The sequence below is a fragment of the Neoarius graeffei genome, chromosome 2 (genome assembly GCF_027579695.1).
Source record: "Neoarius graeffei isolate fNeoGra1 chromosome 2, fNeoGra1.pri, whole genome shotgun sequence".
In the NCBI taxonomy this organism is placed as follows: domain Eukaryota; kingdom Metazoa; phylum Chordata; class Actinopteri; order Siluriformes; family Ariidae; genus Neoarius; species Neoarius graeffei.
This window is the reverse complement of record NC_083570.1, coordinates 27,452,184-27,467,557: the sequence shown is the minus strand read 5'-3', so window position 1 is coordinate 27,467,557 and position 15,374 is coordinate 27,452,184. Positions and strand designations below refer to the sequence as shown.

General features: G+C 41.1%; 1 protein-coding gene across 1 annotated transcript in view; it reads left to right on the top strand.

Moving 5' to 3' along the window:
- The window catches only part of rngtt (RNA guanylyltransferase and 5'-phosphatase), a 298,354-nt gene that overhangs the window by 27,756 nt on the left and 255,224 nt on the right, over positions 1-15,374 (top strand). The window contains exons 6-8 of the mRNA XM_060914040.1: positions 587-836; positions 7,709-7,818; positions 11,276-11,377. Of these exons, the coding sequence (XP_060770023.1) occupies positions 587-836; positions 7,709-7,818; positions 11,276-11,377 (462 nt within the window). The remainder of the gene's footprint in view (positions 1-586; positions 837-7,708; positions 7,819-11,275; positions 11,378-15,374) is intronic.

Genomic DNA, 15,374 nt, shown 5'->3' with positions numbered 1-15,374 from the left:
TTGTGTTCCTTCCGCCTACGGTGAAGTCAGGCGCATTCTCAATATTGTTCGTTGTACTGTACTGTACCCTGTACTGTCTAAACAATGCTAGTACAGCTAGGAAAAGCTATAATCGCAATTAATTTTTAAAATTTTATCAATTCGGGTTGCAAATTTGTATCGCGATTCATCATTGTGTGACACATCCTTACATGCCTAGTACTGTGTATAAGATTTAGTGCCATCTAGTGGTCAGGTTGCACATTGCAACCAACTGAGTAATGGAATTATTTCCACATCTGAACACTAATTGGGAATATACCATTTACAATATCAGACGGAAGAGGATATTCTATATGAGCTGAACCTCTGATGCGGGGGGGGGGGGGGGTTAACTGCAACAGCAATATAAGTACGTATCAGGGCCAAACATTTAATATGAATGTTTAATAAATTCTTTTATTGCACAAGTCTACTCTGATTTTGCTATTTTCATGCAGAAGTCTGTCAGTCTTCTGTCTGTGCTTGCACAGTCGAGCTGATCTCGCAGCTTGGCAATAGCAGGTGAATCCACATCAGCAAAGCTGTTTCTGTTTGTGCTGTTTAGCGTTGAAGCCGCCGCAGCAGCATTTGCTCACGCTCGCGCTCCTGGCATCTATAAAGAAGACTATCTGAAAGAACTTTTCCGTCGCTACGGTGATGTTGACGATGCTCCACCTGCCCCGGAGCTTCCCGATTGGTGTTTTGAAGACGGCAGCGATGACGTTGATGACGACGGCAATGTGATAGGTCAGGACTCCGGACCAAGCTCATCAGGCTCCAATCCAGGCAAGAAGAAGAGAGAGAAACTGAAACTGGTGAGGTTTATTGACATTTATTTTTATTGATAAATTGTTCCTAGGTCGAGTCACAGTTTTGATACTTTTAAATTGTTAATACGTTATGTTAGTATTTATCTCTGCGGGTAGAGCTAGTAGGTCGGAATTGAGGGCGCCTTTATAACTGAGTTCTTATAACAATCCTTGTTGTTGTTATACCCCCGCTCCAAAGGAAAGGGGTGGGGGTGTTATACTGGTTTACCTCTGTCCGTCCGTATTTCCGTCCGTCCGACACCCTCTTTTCAGTAACCACAAATCATCGCCACTTGGTACCAAACTTCAGCTTGGGGTTCTATACCATGTATACCGTTTTCAGGGCTGTCACACATCAACTTCCTGTTTACCGACAATGTATTTGCGAAACATAGCGTGGATTTACAAAATTTTTGTAACAATTTTCTCAGCAACTACAAATCATAACTGCTTGATATTTGGTACTGAGCTTCAGCTCGGGGTTCTATACCTTGTATACCGTTTTCAGGTCTGTCCCGCATCGACTTCCTGTTTACCGACTGAATGTATTTATGAAACATATAGGGTGGATTTTGATGCTATTTCAAAATGACAGTTTACCAGGATGCTGTTTGAAATCCCTGGGGAGAGACACTGCTCTTTACTTTCTCGTTTCAGGGTTCATTATTTGTTGAAGTCAACATTCATAACAAGTGTCCTATTCCTTCGATTGCTTGCATTCTGATATAAGCGAGAGCGGGGGGATACGCACAGTAAGTGAGCAGTAGCTCACAGTTGATCTTGTTTTTATGTTCCTCAGCGGCTTTGAGTCGCCCTAGCATTCCTAAAATGAAGTTCGTCCACATAGCATCCAATCAGAGGTGTGAGTGAGTCTGGGGTGAGAGTACATCTAGCCAATTTGAAAGCAAAATGGATTCAAAAATACACACATCCAAAGCAAGCAGAGGTGATTTATCTTGTCCTCAACACATGAAATATAAAAATGGTGTGCACACTTTTTACAACCAGGCCATTCTGACTTTTTATCTGAAAAGGTTTCATTTTATTTTTCCACTTGAACTTTTGTTGGTTGCTGTATCACATTAAAGGTGGAAGCTCTAACGTGATTTATCTTGCTTTCATTTTTTGTCCCATCATATTTCAAGTCTGAAATATTAACAGGGGTGTGTAGACTTTTTCTGTCCACTGTAGCATGCAGGAGGATGTTTTTGCCAGAAAGGGCAAAATTCCAAAAGCTGGATTTCCAGCTGTTTTAAGGGTTGTTTTGCAATCAGGCTACGCAAGCTAAAAATCACATTTAACACTTAGTATCTTCAATATCAAAAGGCTTGGCTAAATAAACTTGGTTGTTTATTGTAGCCCTGTGATAGCTCTATTTACCATGCAAAAAAAAAATTGGTGACGACGTTATTTTTGGTGAATGTCTGGCAATATATGTCATATTTAGCAAAATTACTCGTGTCATTTAGAAAAAGTGCTTTTTTGACCACTGGTAGCTCCAAAAGGGATGCACTTAAATCATTCTTTATACAGTTGTGCTCATAAGTTTACATACCCTGGCAGAATCTATGATTCTTTGACCATTTTTCAGAGAATATGAATGATAACACACAAACATCTTTTCCACTCATGCTTAGCGGTTGGGTGAAAACATTTATTGTCATACGACTGTGTTTTCTCTTTTTAAATCATAATGACAACAGAAACTACCCAAATGACCCTGATCAAAAGTTCACATACCCTGGTGATTTTGGCCTGATAACATGCACAGAAGTTGACACAAATGGGTTTGAATGGCTACTAAAGGTAACATCCTCACCTGTGATCTGTTTGCTTGTAATCAGTGTGTGTGTGCATAAAAGCTGAGTGAGTTTCTGGGATCCAGACAGACTCTTGCATCTTTCGTCCAGCCACTGATGTTTCTGGATTCTGAGTCATGGGGAAAGCAAAATAATTGTCAACGGATCTACAGGAAAAGGTAGTTGAACTGTATAAAACAGGAAAGGGATACAAAAAGATATCCAAGGAATTGATGATGCCAGTCAGCAGTGTTCAAGCTGTGATTAACAAATGGAAAATCAGGGGCTCTGTTAAAACCAGGCAAATGCCACAAAGTATCTCGCCTACAATACGCCAAACAGCACAGAGACAAGCCTCAAAACTTCTGGAACAAGGTAATTTGGAGTGATGAGACCAAAATTGAACTTTTTGGCCACAACTAGGGATCAACCGATATGTTTTTTTCAGGGCTGATACCGATACCGATTATTATGGAATTGGGATGCCGATAACCGATATGTGCAACCGATAACTGTAAACATTATAATTCACATGAAATTAAACATAGCACACACTGACACAGACCTTCATATCCATGAAATGTATGTTTAATTGTAAAATTGAACATGAAATTTTGTGCAGGGAGATGCCAGCAGCATTTGTACAATAAAGTCAAACATTAGTTAGAATAAACTGAGAAATAAAATAATAATAAAATAAATATTCACCAATAAAAAAAATAAATCACTCCCTACTATATTACAGCTCACCATTTTCAGTGGAAAATAAATGAAAATACACTCTGGATTCTTTTACACTAAGAACTAAGTAAGACTTACCAACTTCAAGTAGTTTTTAAATAACAAATCAAGTGTAGGGAGCTGCCTGCAGCATTTTTTAAAAAGTAAAATCAAACATAAAGTAGGCTATCACTCCTTATTATGTAACAACTTAACAAGTAACCATCTACATTCTAATGCTTTTAATGCCCAAGCCTAATATTCCCAATTTAGGAGGATTATATTGTAGTGAAGGAAGCATTACATGTAGTTTCAGTGAGACTAGTTGGTTGTAGGCTAATTCAAGTGCTTCCTTCCGTAAGCTAAGTTTGCCTGGCTACACAGATGCAAATGGACAATTTTAACGAGTAGTAGGTGAAGAATGTAGTAAACATATAATGATGTTGCGCTTTTGCAACTTGTGTGTTTGTGACTTATTGTGGCAAAAGCAGCATGTCCTTACCTTGAAGTGGGATCTGCTTCTGCCCGAGTGCCCATATGGCCGCCTTGAAACAGTTCACAGCATTTAGCTGCGCGTGTTGATTGGCTATATCCCTTGTGCCGCTTCTGCCCGAGTGCCCGTACGGCCGCCTTGAAACAGTTCACAGCGTTTAGCTACATGTGTCGATTGGCTATATCTCTTGTGCCAAACAAATCAGATGTTGTGGTGTGTGGGACCGTGTTCTTGAACTCAGAGAGGCGAGTGCAGGAAAGGACGTGCAGTGACAGTCGCGTTAGGAACGAAATGGCTGCAAAAAGGCATGTTATCGGCATATCGGTGGAAATTATGGCCGATACCGATAACCCTAAAAATGCAGAATATCGGCCCGATATATCGGCCAGGCCGATTATCGGTCAACCCCTAGCCACAACCATAAACGTTACATTTGGAGAGGTGTCAACAAGGCCTATGATGCGCATGGGACGTACTTTGACGTTCCAACATGACAATGATCCAAAACACAAGGCCAAGTCGACCTGTCATTGGCTACAGCAGAACAAAGTGAAGGTTCTGGAGTGGCCATCTCAGTCTCCTGACTTCAATATCATCGAGCCACTCTGGGGAGATCTCAAGCGTGCAGTTCATGCAAGACAGCCCAGGAATTTACAGGAACTGGAGGCTTTTTGCCAAGAAGAATGGGCAGCTTTCCCATCTGAGAAAATAAAGAGCCTCATCCACAACTACCACAAAAGACTTCAGGCTGTCATTGATGTAAGAGGGGGCAATACACGGTATTAAGAACTGGGGTATGTAAACTTTTGATCAGGGTCATTTGGATGTTTTTTGTTGTCATTATGATTTAAAAATAGAAAACACAGTTGTTTATCAATAAATGGCTTCACCCAACCACTAACCATGAGTGGGGAAAAAAGTTTTTGTGTTATCATTCATATTCTCTGAAAAAAGGCCAAGAAAGCAAAAATTCTGCCAGGGTATGTAAACTTACGAGCACAACTGTACCATAAAACAAATATTTGGTTCCATATCATTGGAAACATAGTTAAGTTTTAATGTTGAATGCCAGTAAGTTTTCAGACTATTTTGATCAAATTAGTATGTAATTGTGTCAAAAAAATGTCTTCTCCGAGACAGCTAATTTTTCAATATAAAATAGCATATCTAAAATGATTATTTTCATCCTAAAATGTGGTCAAGATATTGGGACATAAATATTAGAGACAACTAACACAAAGCTTACAGCCTTATATTTAAAAGCACTATGGAAGTAGTGGATTCTGAATTGTCAAAAAAAAATGTCCTCTCCGAGAATCACTTCATTTGTTCCCATCTTATAGCAGATTACACAAAACTACCATACACACGTCAAAAATTTACCTGAAATCTGTTCTTTAACTTGTCCTTCACTTAAAAACTGGTACAAGAACCAGTTTGAATCAATTTGAATTTTGGACCCCTGTGACACAAACTTTGTACCCTGATTGTAAAACAACCCTTAAAGCATTGCAAAAACGTGATCAAAGTTGATTCCGCCCAAAGCTGAGCCAGTAGCTTTCACTTTCCTTCCTTTCTTGATGCACATCAGTGCCCTGAGCTTCAGCTACACCATTTAAGTCGTTTGGATCTGTACCACTTCTGTTTTTATTCCAGAAGTCACGTCCAATTCCTCACAGTGTGCTAATTGCAGCAGCTTCCTGCAGCAGTCTCGTTAGAGTAGTTAAATTAGTAAGGATGTCCCCTGTAGTGCCTGTACTGAAATCACAACACCGTATATCCTAGGCTCTTGATGACTCTAGAAAGCTAATCAAGCATGATGCAGGTTATTTATTTTTTTTTTAATATACAGGGATCCATTTTCTTTTCTGGTGATTAGTGCAAGTCATTTCCTTTCCCTGATTGGCAAACGCACTTGGAGAAGTTGAAGTGGCGTGTCTGTGTGTAGGTGGCTATGACAAACATGTGGCTCTTGACTATGATGATGATGTTTTTTTTGATAGTCCACATTTACTTGGAATTACATGAAATATCCATGGATTTTTATCCCCCGCCCAAGCAAAGTTTGGTGGGGATATAGAAACAGGTTCATTCCGTCCATCCAGTCATGTTTTCATTTCCGGGCCATATCTTTAAAACTACTGAAGATATCTTCATGAAACTTTGTATACATATCAAGCAACATGTGAACTGGTGCCTTTAGCTATTTTGGATTTTTTGGAAAAAAAAAAAGTAATTTTCAAATTTTTACATAAAAAATAGATTTTAACTTGGTTTCCAAGAGCAGTGTTCGTTTCCGGAGCATATATCCAAAATTATTCATGATATGGATTTGAAACTTTGTATACATATTACCAAGATGATGTAGATGTGCCTTTTCATACTAAGAAACTTGAGAAATTTTTCATGTTTCCATGGAAACAATTTCGGACTTGGTCTCTCTGGTTAGTCTTAGGGGTAGGTTTTGTTTCCGGAGCAGAACTTGAAAACTATGAGTGGTATGGTCTTGAAAGTTGGTATATGTGTTGATTTAAATAATGTCTATGTGCCTTTTGATACTAAGAACTGTGAGAAATTTTCATTTTTAGCTCACCTGGACCAAAGGTCTGTTGGGCTTATGCCATGGGCTGCTGAGGTCAGTGTAAAGAGGTCGGGTTGGTTTCCTGCAGCAGAACTTGAAAAATGTGACAAATAATATCTTGAAATGTGGTATATAGGGCGGGGGATATAGATGACTCTGTCTTCTTGCTTTTTCTCCAAGACAATAATAGAGACGATGCACTGTAGTGACAGCTCAAAAAGTTTTATATGATGACTACGAGCTCGGGAGGAAGAAGGCTATCACATGCCAGTCCACCAGCCAACCACATCATTTCGAACAGCTGCTCATGGGAGGATGGGGCTGTCGGCCCTCTTCTACATACATGAGCTCACAGATGCCCATCACTCCCACTCGGAGAGCACGGAGTGGGCCAGCTACGGATGGAGTTCTCAAGATTAAAACTTAGGATCTTCGGATGATCTTGGGCTTTTCTTTTGCGCCACTTGATCACTTTTTTAAAAGCCAGAACGTAGCACCGGCTCTGGATCATGATTATTGGTGTCGTCCCTGTCCTGCTAACACACTACACGTTGCACATCGTGGGGTTTGCCGCGCTTTAAGGTATGAAAGCAGGTTGCTAGGTGTGCTCTGCTTGATCAACCCGGAAATGCGCCGTCGAGCTGTTTGAACCGGTTTCTTTAGCTGCATTCAGCTAGAACATTTAGAATGAACTGTTTTGCCTATATTTCTGTAATAACTGGCTGTCAAATGTGAGAAGTCCAGCCTTGGTACAGCCCACTCACAATCTCAATAATACAGTGTAAACCAAGAAAGCCTTAAATTGGACTTTTAACAGCATGGAATTGAAGTGTTGCTTTTTTTAAAGCATTTATTTTGATTTCAAGAGAGAGCTGGAGGAGGTTATGATCTAACCCTGTGTATTAAATGCTGTGGTTGTGCGTATGATTGTGAAGCTCTTCCCATGAATTTTTGGCTCAGATAAGTGGATTATCCTCCTCGTCTTTTGCAGCCTTTCTGACTAAAGGGATCATCCCGAGGTCATTGGCATACTAAGTAGAAATTTTAATTGAGAACAGGAAGGAAAGAAAAGGAAATCAAAGTTTGGGATTAATTGCAATTTTTCAGCTGTTTTAAAAACAAACGAACTAAAGGTGGCACGTCAGACTTATAAATAGGGAAATGATAGAGTGTAACAGTGACGTGTTTATAATATCGAAGGGTTGTTTTTTTTTTTTGGCTACACTTGACATCATTCTTTTACTTCCTCCTTGTGTGTGTGTGTGTGTGTGTGTGTGTGTTTCAGGGTGCCGTGTTTCTGGAAGGTGTCTCGGTCAAAGGAGTGACTCAGTTGACCACTCAGCCCAAACTGGGGCAGGTTCAGAGGAAATGTCAGGAGTTCTGCGAGTGGGAAAAGTGAGTGCTTACACTAGAACAACTTTTCAGCTTGTTTTCAGCTTTTCCCTCCCTGTTGGATGAGAAGAGTAGGATAAGTTCGATTTTCTTTTTGGTTCGCTGTTATCAGCTCTCCAGGCAACATGGTCCAGACTGAGCATTTCCATGTGGCATTCCGGTGCCAGAAATTCCTGTTCTTCCTCTGCAGCAGAAACGCACAAAGCAGCACACGGCTGCATAATCTACAAATGACTTTCTACTCCTGCACGTCTGCATTATCTCCATTTGGCTGCGGCAAAGCAGTAAACAAAGCTTGTTTGCACAAATAATTACAAATGTAATACAAGAAGCTCGAGACAAGTTTAATAGGTTATAAACGCGTACAAAAACAGGTCACGAGCTTGACACAAACCCGTGAGTTTTATTGTAGAGGTGAAATATTTTTGTCGTACAGCCTCTTTGGGAAACTAATACCATCCAAATGGGGCTTAAAGAAAATTTATGACTGCAGATGTAGACACGTGCAGCTGTGGTCAGAAGTTTACATCCACTCATCATGGACATGAATGTCATGGTAATTTTGGGCTGTTAATTATTTCCTTGAACTGTTCTTTTTCCAGGGTGGAATGATTGTACAGCGTACATCTTTAATGGCTTCAAAAAACAAGAATTGAGTGCACAAGTTTGAATTTATTGTGGATTTTCTCTAATCCACACAGGGTCAGAATGATGCATACAGGCTCAAATATACTGTATACATACACCTCCACTAATATTTGGTTAAATGTCCCTTAGCAAGTTGCACCTCAACCAGATGCTTTGGGTAGCCATCAACAAGCTTCTGGCATAATTCTGGCTGGATATTTGACCACTCTTCTTGGCAGAATTGCTGGAGATCGTTTAAATCGGTTGGTTTCCTGGCACAGACACGGCTTTTAAGAATAGTCCACAAATTTTCAATAGGGTTGAGGTTGAGGCTTTGGGAAGGCCATTCCAGAAGCTTAATGTTAGCCTGCTTTATCCATTCCAAAACCAGTTTTGATGTGTGTTTGGGATCATTGTCCTGTTGGAACACCCAATTTTGTCCAAGTTTCAACCGTCTAGCTGTTGATTTGAGGTGAAGTTGAAGAATTTGGAGGTAATCCACCTTCTTCATTATTCCATCCACTTTGTGCAATGCACCAGTACCACTGGCAGCAAAACAGCCCCAGAGCATGAGGCTACCACCACCATGCTTGACAAGTTGGTACAGTGTTCTTAGGTTTGAAAGCCTCACCTTTACCCCTCCAAACATACCTCTTGTCATTGTGACCAAATAGCTCAATCTTTGTCTCGTCTGACCATAAAACTTTTCTCCAGAAGGCATTTGGCTTGTCCATGTGGGCAGCTGCAAATTTCAGTCAAGCTTGAAGGTATCGATTTTGGAGCAGGGGCTTGTTTCTTGGTCTACACCCTCTTAGTCCATGGTGATGTAAAACTCACTTCACTGTGGACAGTGATGCTGGTGTTCCAGCAGGTTCCAGTTCATGGCAGGCTTGAGCTTTGGTGGTTCCTGGGTTGTTCCTGAACATTCTAATCAATTTCCTCTCATCTGAGGGTGACAGTTTGGGTCTTCTTCCAGACCTTGCCAAAGTGGTGACACATCCGAATAACTTGTACTTATGTACAGTTGTTTGAACTGATGATCTAGGAATCTGCAGTTTTTAGAAATGGCTCCAAGAGACCTTCCCAACTTGTGTTCTCCTTCTTCGATCTTCACTGAGTTCCTTGGACTTTCCCATGGTTCTGAGTATTGGTCAATCCAGTGAGTGCTGTCAAACAAATCCTTTTTATGCTGGTGAAGAGAAACTACCAGTTGTAGTCAATCATGATCACTAATGAGAAGTTCATAGGCCTTGGCAATGTCAAGTTAAAAGACATTGTAAAACCTTCAACACTTATTAACAGATTTAAGTGAATGTATGTATATATTTGAGCCTGTATGTATAATTCTGACCCTGTGTGGATTAGAGAAAATCCAAAATAAATTCAGACTTGTGCACTCAATTCTTGTTTTTTTGGAAGTCATTAAAGATGTACACTGTACAATCATTCCACTCTGGAAAAAGAACAGTTCAAGGAAATCATGAACAGCCCAAAATTACCATGACGTTCATGCCCATGATGTGTATGCAAACTTCTGACCACAACTGTAGTTGCATAAGGGTATGTTTGTATGTAGAGTATAATTCTGGAAAGACCAATGTGCTTTAACGTGTGGTTTCCAAAAGGCAAAGTGTAGAAGATGACTCTGACCGGGGAAACCGTTTCCGAGTCCAGAGACAGTTTTGGAACTGTAATATTGTAAAACCCTAAATAAGAAGCACAAACTGTAGAATTCATATTTGATCGTATTTGGTCAGTATATAAAGAGCTAAGCAAAAAAAAATCAACAGAAGAACTGAGGGCAGATGAAGGAACGAACTTCTCTCATGGCTGCTGTGCAACATTAACTGGAAATGGTTACAAAGCATGACGTGGTGTTTGTTAATAAATTGTAATCATTGGCAAATTGCTGTGATATAAGAGGAACAAAACACGAAGGGTCAATCCCAAATCATACAGGATAAAATGTTTGCTGTGTATAAACCTACTGCTGGCTGTCACTCACACATGCCATGTTTGTACCTTAAAGAACTAAAAAAGACCTGATTTTTCTCTCCGAAGTGGCAGATTTTAAGCAGGAAAAGCTTCTCGATCATTTCTCTCTAGGGCACGGTGGGGTTGTGGCAGCTGTGTCACAATTTCACAGCTGTGTGAAATACTGTGACACACACTGTATAACCACAAATAGCACCCTTTCTCATTTCGTCCCACAGAAACATCTTCGAACTGTCTAAAAGTTTTAGTGGGGGTTTAATAAATGACAGCTCTTTTGTGGGATAAGAATGGCTTGTCTCTGAGCCTGTCTCAGCGTTCCTGTTGATTAATTTAGAGAGGTGAACAATCGCTAAAAATACGTGCGCACTGCCTCACCGCACCCGTGAACGGTTACATCGGAGCGAGGGCCGACTTTGGGACCGTTTGAATCCTGAACTAACAATGTTAGATGTTTTGTGGCCATTAAAGAAAGCATAATTTCCCTAAATACCTTTTCTGGGTCAATTCGAAGGGGAGCTTTTCATCATAAATCAGTCATCTAATAGAGTCGGCGTTGTGTTCTGAGATGCTTTTTTGCTCACCACAGCTGTAAAGAGTGGTTGTTTGAGTCACTATAGCCTTCTTGTCTTCCTCTGAACCTCTCTCATCAACAAGGCCCACAGAACTGCTGTTCACTGGATGTCTCTCCCCCTACCCCCTACCTTTCAGTGTAAACTCTAGAGACTGTGTGTGTGTGTGTGTGTGTGTGAAGAAAATTTCATTTTGACAGCTCAACCATTCATATATTTCATCAAAATGAAATAGAAATACAAAAAGTGTGTGTGTGTGTGTGTGTCAGGTCTGGCTTCCCTGGGGCACAGCCTGTATCTATGGACAGGCGCAACATTCATATGTTGGAGCAGAACGGCTACAAGGTCAGCTGGAAGGCAGATGGAACACGGTAAGCTGCATGCATATGCGCGCGCATGCGCGCACACACACACGCACACACACACACACACCCCTGAGCAGCACACCTAAGGCTCGCACACACTCTAGGGACTCTTTTAGTTACTTAGAATGGAGCTGAACACAGCATCACTATTTCAAAGACCTTCTGCGACACCTTAATATTTGCAAAGCAGCAAATATTTTAATGAGTTATATTAAATAGATTCGAATTGGATTATATTGAATATGGCAGTATAAATCATGACACTTGAAGGCATTTCTACATTACATGATATGGCTCGTGCTATATACAGTGGTGCTTGAAAGTTTGTGAACCCTTTAGAATTTTCTATATTTATGCATAAATATGACCTAAAACATCAGATTTTCACACAAGTCTTAAAAGTAGATAAAGAGAACCCAGTTAAACAAATGAGACAAAAATATTATACTTGGTCATTTATTTATTGAGGAAAATGATCCAATATTACATATGTGAGTGGCAAAAGTATGTGAACCTCTAGGATTAGCAGTTAATTTGAAGGTGAAATTAGAGTCAGGTGTTTTCAATCAATGGGATGACAATCAGGTGTGAGTGGGCACCCTGTTTTATTTAAAGAACAGGGATCTATCAAAGTCTGATCTTCACAACACATGTTTGTGCAAGTGTATCATGGCATGAACAAAGGAGATTTCTGAGGACCTCAGAAAAAGCGTTGCTGATGCGCATCAGGCTGGAAAAGGTTACAAAACCATCTCTAAAGAGTTTGGACTCCACCAGTCCACAGTCAGACAGATTGTGTACAAATGGAGGAAATTCAAGACCATTGTTACCCTCTCCAGGAGTGGTCGACCAACAAAGATCACTCCAAGAGCAAGGCGTGTAATAGTCAACGAGGTCACACAGGACCCCAGGGTAACTTCTAAGCAACTGAAGGCCTCTCTCATATTGGCTAATATTCATGAGTCCATCATCAGGAGAACACTGAACAACAATGGTGTGCATGGCAGGGTTGCAAGGAGAAAGCCACTGCTCTCCAAAAAGAACATTGCTGCTCATCTGCAGTTTGCAAAAGATCACGTGGACAAGCCAGAAGGCTATTGGAAAAATGTTTTGTGGATGAATGAGACCAAAATAGAATTTTTTGGTTTAAATGAGAAGCGTTACGTTTGGAGAAAGGAAAACGCTGCATTCCAGCATAAGACCCTTATCCCATCTGTGAAACATGGTGGTGGTAGTATCATGGTTTGGGTCTGTTCTGCTGCATCTGGGCCAGGACGGCTTGCCATCACTGATGGATCAATGAATAAAATTATACCAGCGAATTCTAAAGGAAAATGTCAGGACATCTGTCCATGAACTGAATCTCAAGAGAAGGTGGGTCATGCAGCAAGACAACGACCCTAAGTACACAAGTCGTTCTACCAAAGAATGGTTAAAGAAGAATAAAGTTAATGTTTAGGAATGGCCAAGTCAAAGTCCTGACGTTAATCCAATCGAAATGTTGTGGAAGGACCTGAAGCAAGCAGTTCATGTGAGGAAACCCACCAACATCCCAGAGTTGAAGCTGTTCTGTATGGAGGAATGGGCTAAAATTCCTCCAAGCTGGTGTGCAGGACTGATCAACAGTTACCGGAAATGTTTAGTTGCAGTTATTGCCGCACCAGGGGGTCACAGCAGATACTGAAAGCAAAGGTTCACATACTTTTGCCACTCACAGATATGTAATACTGGATAATTTTCTTCAATAAATAAATAAATGACCAAGTGTAATATTTTTGTCTCATTTGTTTAACTGGGTTCTCTTTATCTACTTTTAGGACTTGTGTGAAAATCTGATGATGTTTTAGGTCATATTTATGCAGAAATATGGAAAATTCGTAAACCCTTTAGAACTTTCAAGCACCACTGTAGGTTTGCTCACAAACAGCCAAGAAAACTGTAGTGTTGCATAATGTGAAAGGCTGAGATTAATTGTACTTTAATTCAGTGTCTTCAGAAATGAAATGTTTCACACTAGATATTTAAAAAGTATTATATTAAAGTAAATATTAAATATCTTAAAATATCCCACCCCCTTCCAGATTCAATACAAAATGTACTTAAAGGGATTCTCCATCAGATTTACTGTTAAACTTATGTTAAATAAAAGTATTCGTAGATTTCAACAGTCAAACATTCGTTCTCAGAGACCAAATAGCATTCTAGAAAAATGAATTTTTATTAAAATACCAGACGGGCCTCCTGTGGAAGTGGCATATGCGGTGACGTGGCTTAGTGGAAGCTTGGAGCAACTCGCCTCTTTATATCCTCTGCTTACATCGTGGTTTTTCTAGTTTTACAAGTATTTTTACTGAATTTCTAGGTTTTTAAATAAGTATGCCTCATTGCGCAGCATGTAAATGCCAAAATTATGCTAAAAAGGACAAGATGTCTTTTCATCGTTTACTTGGCCAGAATTGTCTGACTATTCTCAAGAAATGGATTCATTGCCATCAGAAGACCTCAAAACAGTCTGCCTGCGATGCCCTACTTATGCTCCGAGCATTTTGATCATCATCCTGTTTCGATGAATCGACGGAATTAAAAGCAAGATTAATGGGGGCTTCCAGAATAAAAAGAAAGGAAAAAAAAAGATGATGCCGTCCCAACAATATTTGCCCATCGTTCAGCTCCAAAAGTCTGCCGATGCAGTGTTGAGCGGCAACAGAGGCAACAACACACGGAGGTTAGTTTTGAGTTTGTTCTCCCGTGGTTCTTTGGAGTGGAACAGGGACAGATCCAGTCCAAGAATCTGACAGATGCACATTTGCAGAAATATTTTCACTAATTTTACCAGATCGCTATGGATTTTCACAGGGGTGTAGAACACACCGAGCCTTTTCTCAAGAGGGCAGCCATGGCCCGCTACGACCTCGGCTTGGCCCGGTCTGTTGGTTGAGCGTGGCTGTAGCCCATGTAGCTAGCTAGCGGTAAAGTAAGCAAACGCCCTATGACTGATGCCAAGTGGTGCACATATATATTTTTCTGCATATGCATCGGTCTCGATCCATCTCTGGTATGTTATCAATGTCTTACCTGCAGCAGACAAGATTATCCAGTGTTCTTTGTTGGGAGATGAAAGTGTCTCATTAGATGATTCGTTTGAACTCTACTAGCAAAACCACGATGTAAGCAGAGAATATAAAGAGCAGAGTTGCTCCAAGCTTCCACCACACCACGTCATTGCCTACGTCACTTCCACTGGAGGCCCATTTTTAATAAAAATTCATTTTTCTAGAACACTGTTTGGTCTGGCGGCACGGTGGTGTAGTGGTTAGCGCTGTCGCCTCACAGCAAGAAGGTCCGAGTTCGAGCCCCGTGGCCGGCGAGGGCCTTTCTGTGTGGAGTTTGTATGTTCTCCCCGTGTCCGTGTGGGTTTCCTCCGGGTGCTCCAGTTTCCCCCACAGTCCAAAGACATGCAGGTTAGGTTAACTGGTGACTCTAAATTGACCGTAGGTGTGAATGTGAGTGTGAATGGTTGTCTGTGTCTATTGCCGCTTTTCCACTACAAACGCAGCTGAGTCGGGCTGAGCCGTGCCGTGCTGAGTCGAGCTGAGCGGGGCTGTTGGAGTTGCATTTCGACTACAACCGCGCTGAACCGTGCTGGCTGGAAGTGGGTGGACACATTGGGTGGAGTTAGCGAAAGTGGGTGGACGTCACGTGATGTCGTTAAGCAGCGCAAACAGTGACATCAGTGAGCTTTTAAGCGGTAGTCTCACGACCCGAATAGTAAACAATAAACATGGAGGACATGGAGTCGTTAGTGTTGCTGGTCTTGGTGCTGTGGCTTGTTGTCACCGACAACGCCAACAGATACTGGCAAGAGCGTATAGATGAGGCGAGGCGCATAAGGCTTCATAATTCTCGTAATTCGTAATTCTTCTTCTTCCGGGTTTACGGTGTTTACAGATCCCAGCGTGCTCGCGGGGCGTGTGTGGGCATGTGAGGACACTCCTCCTCACCA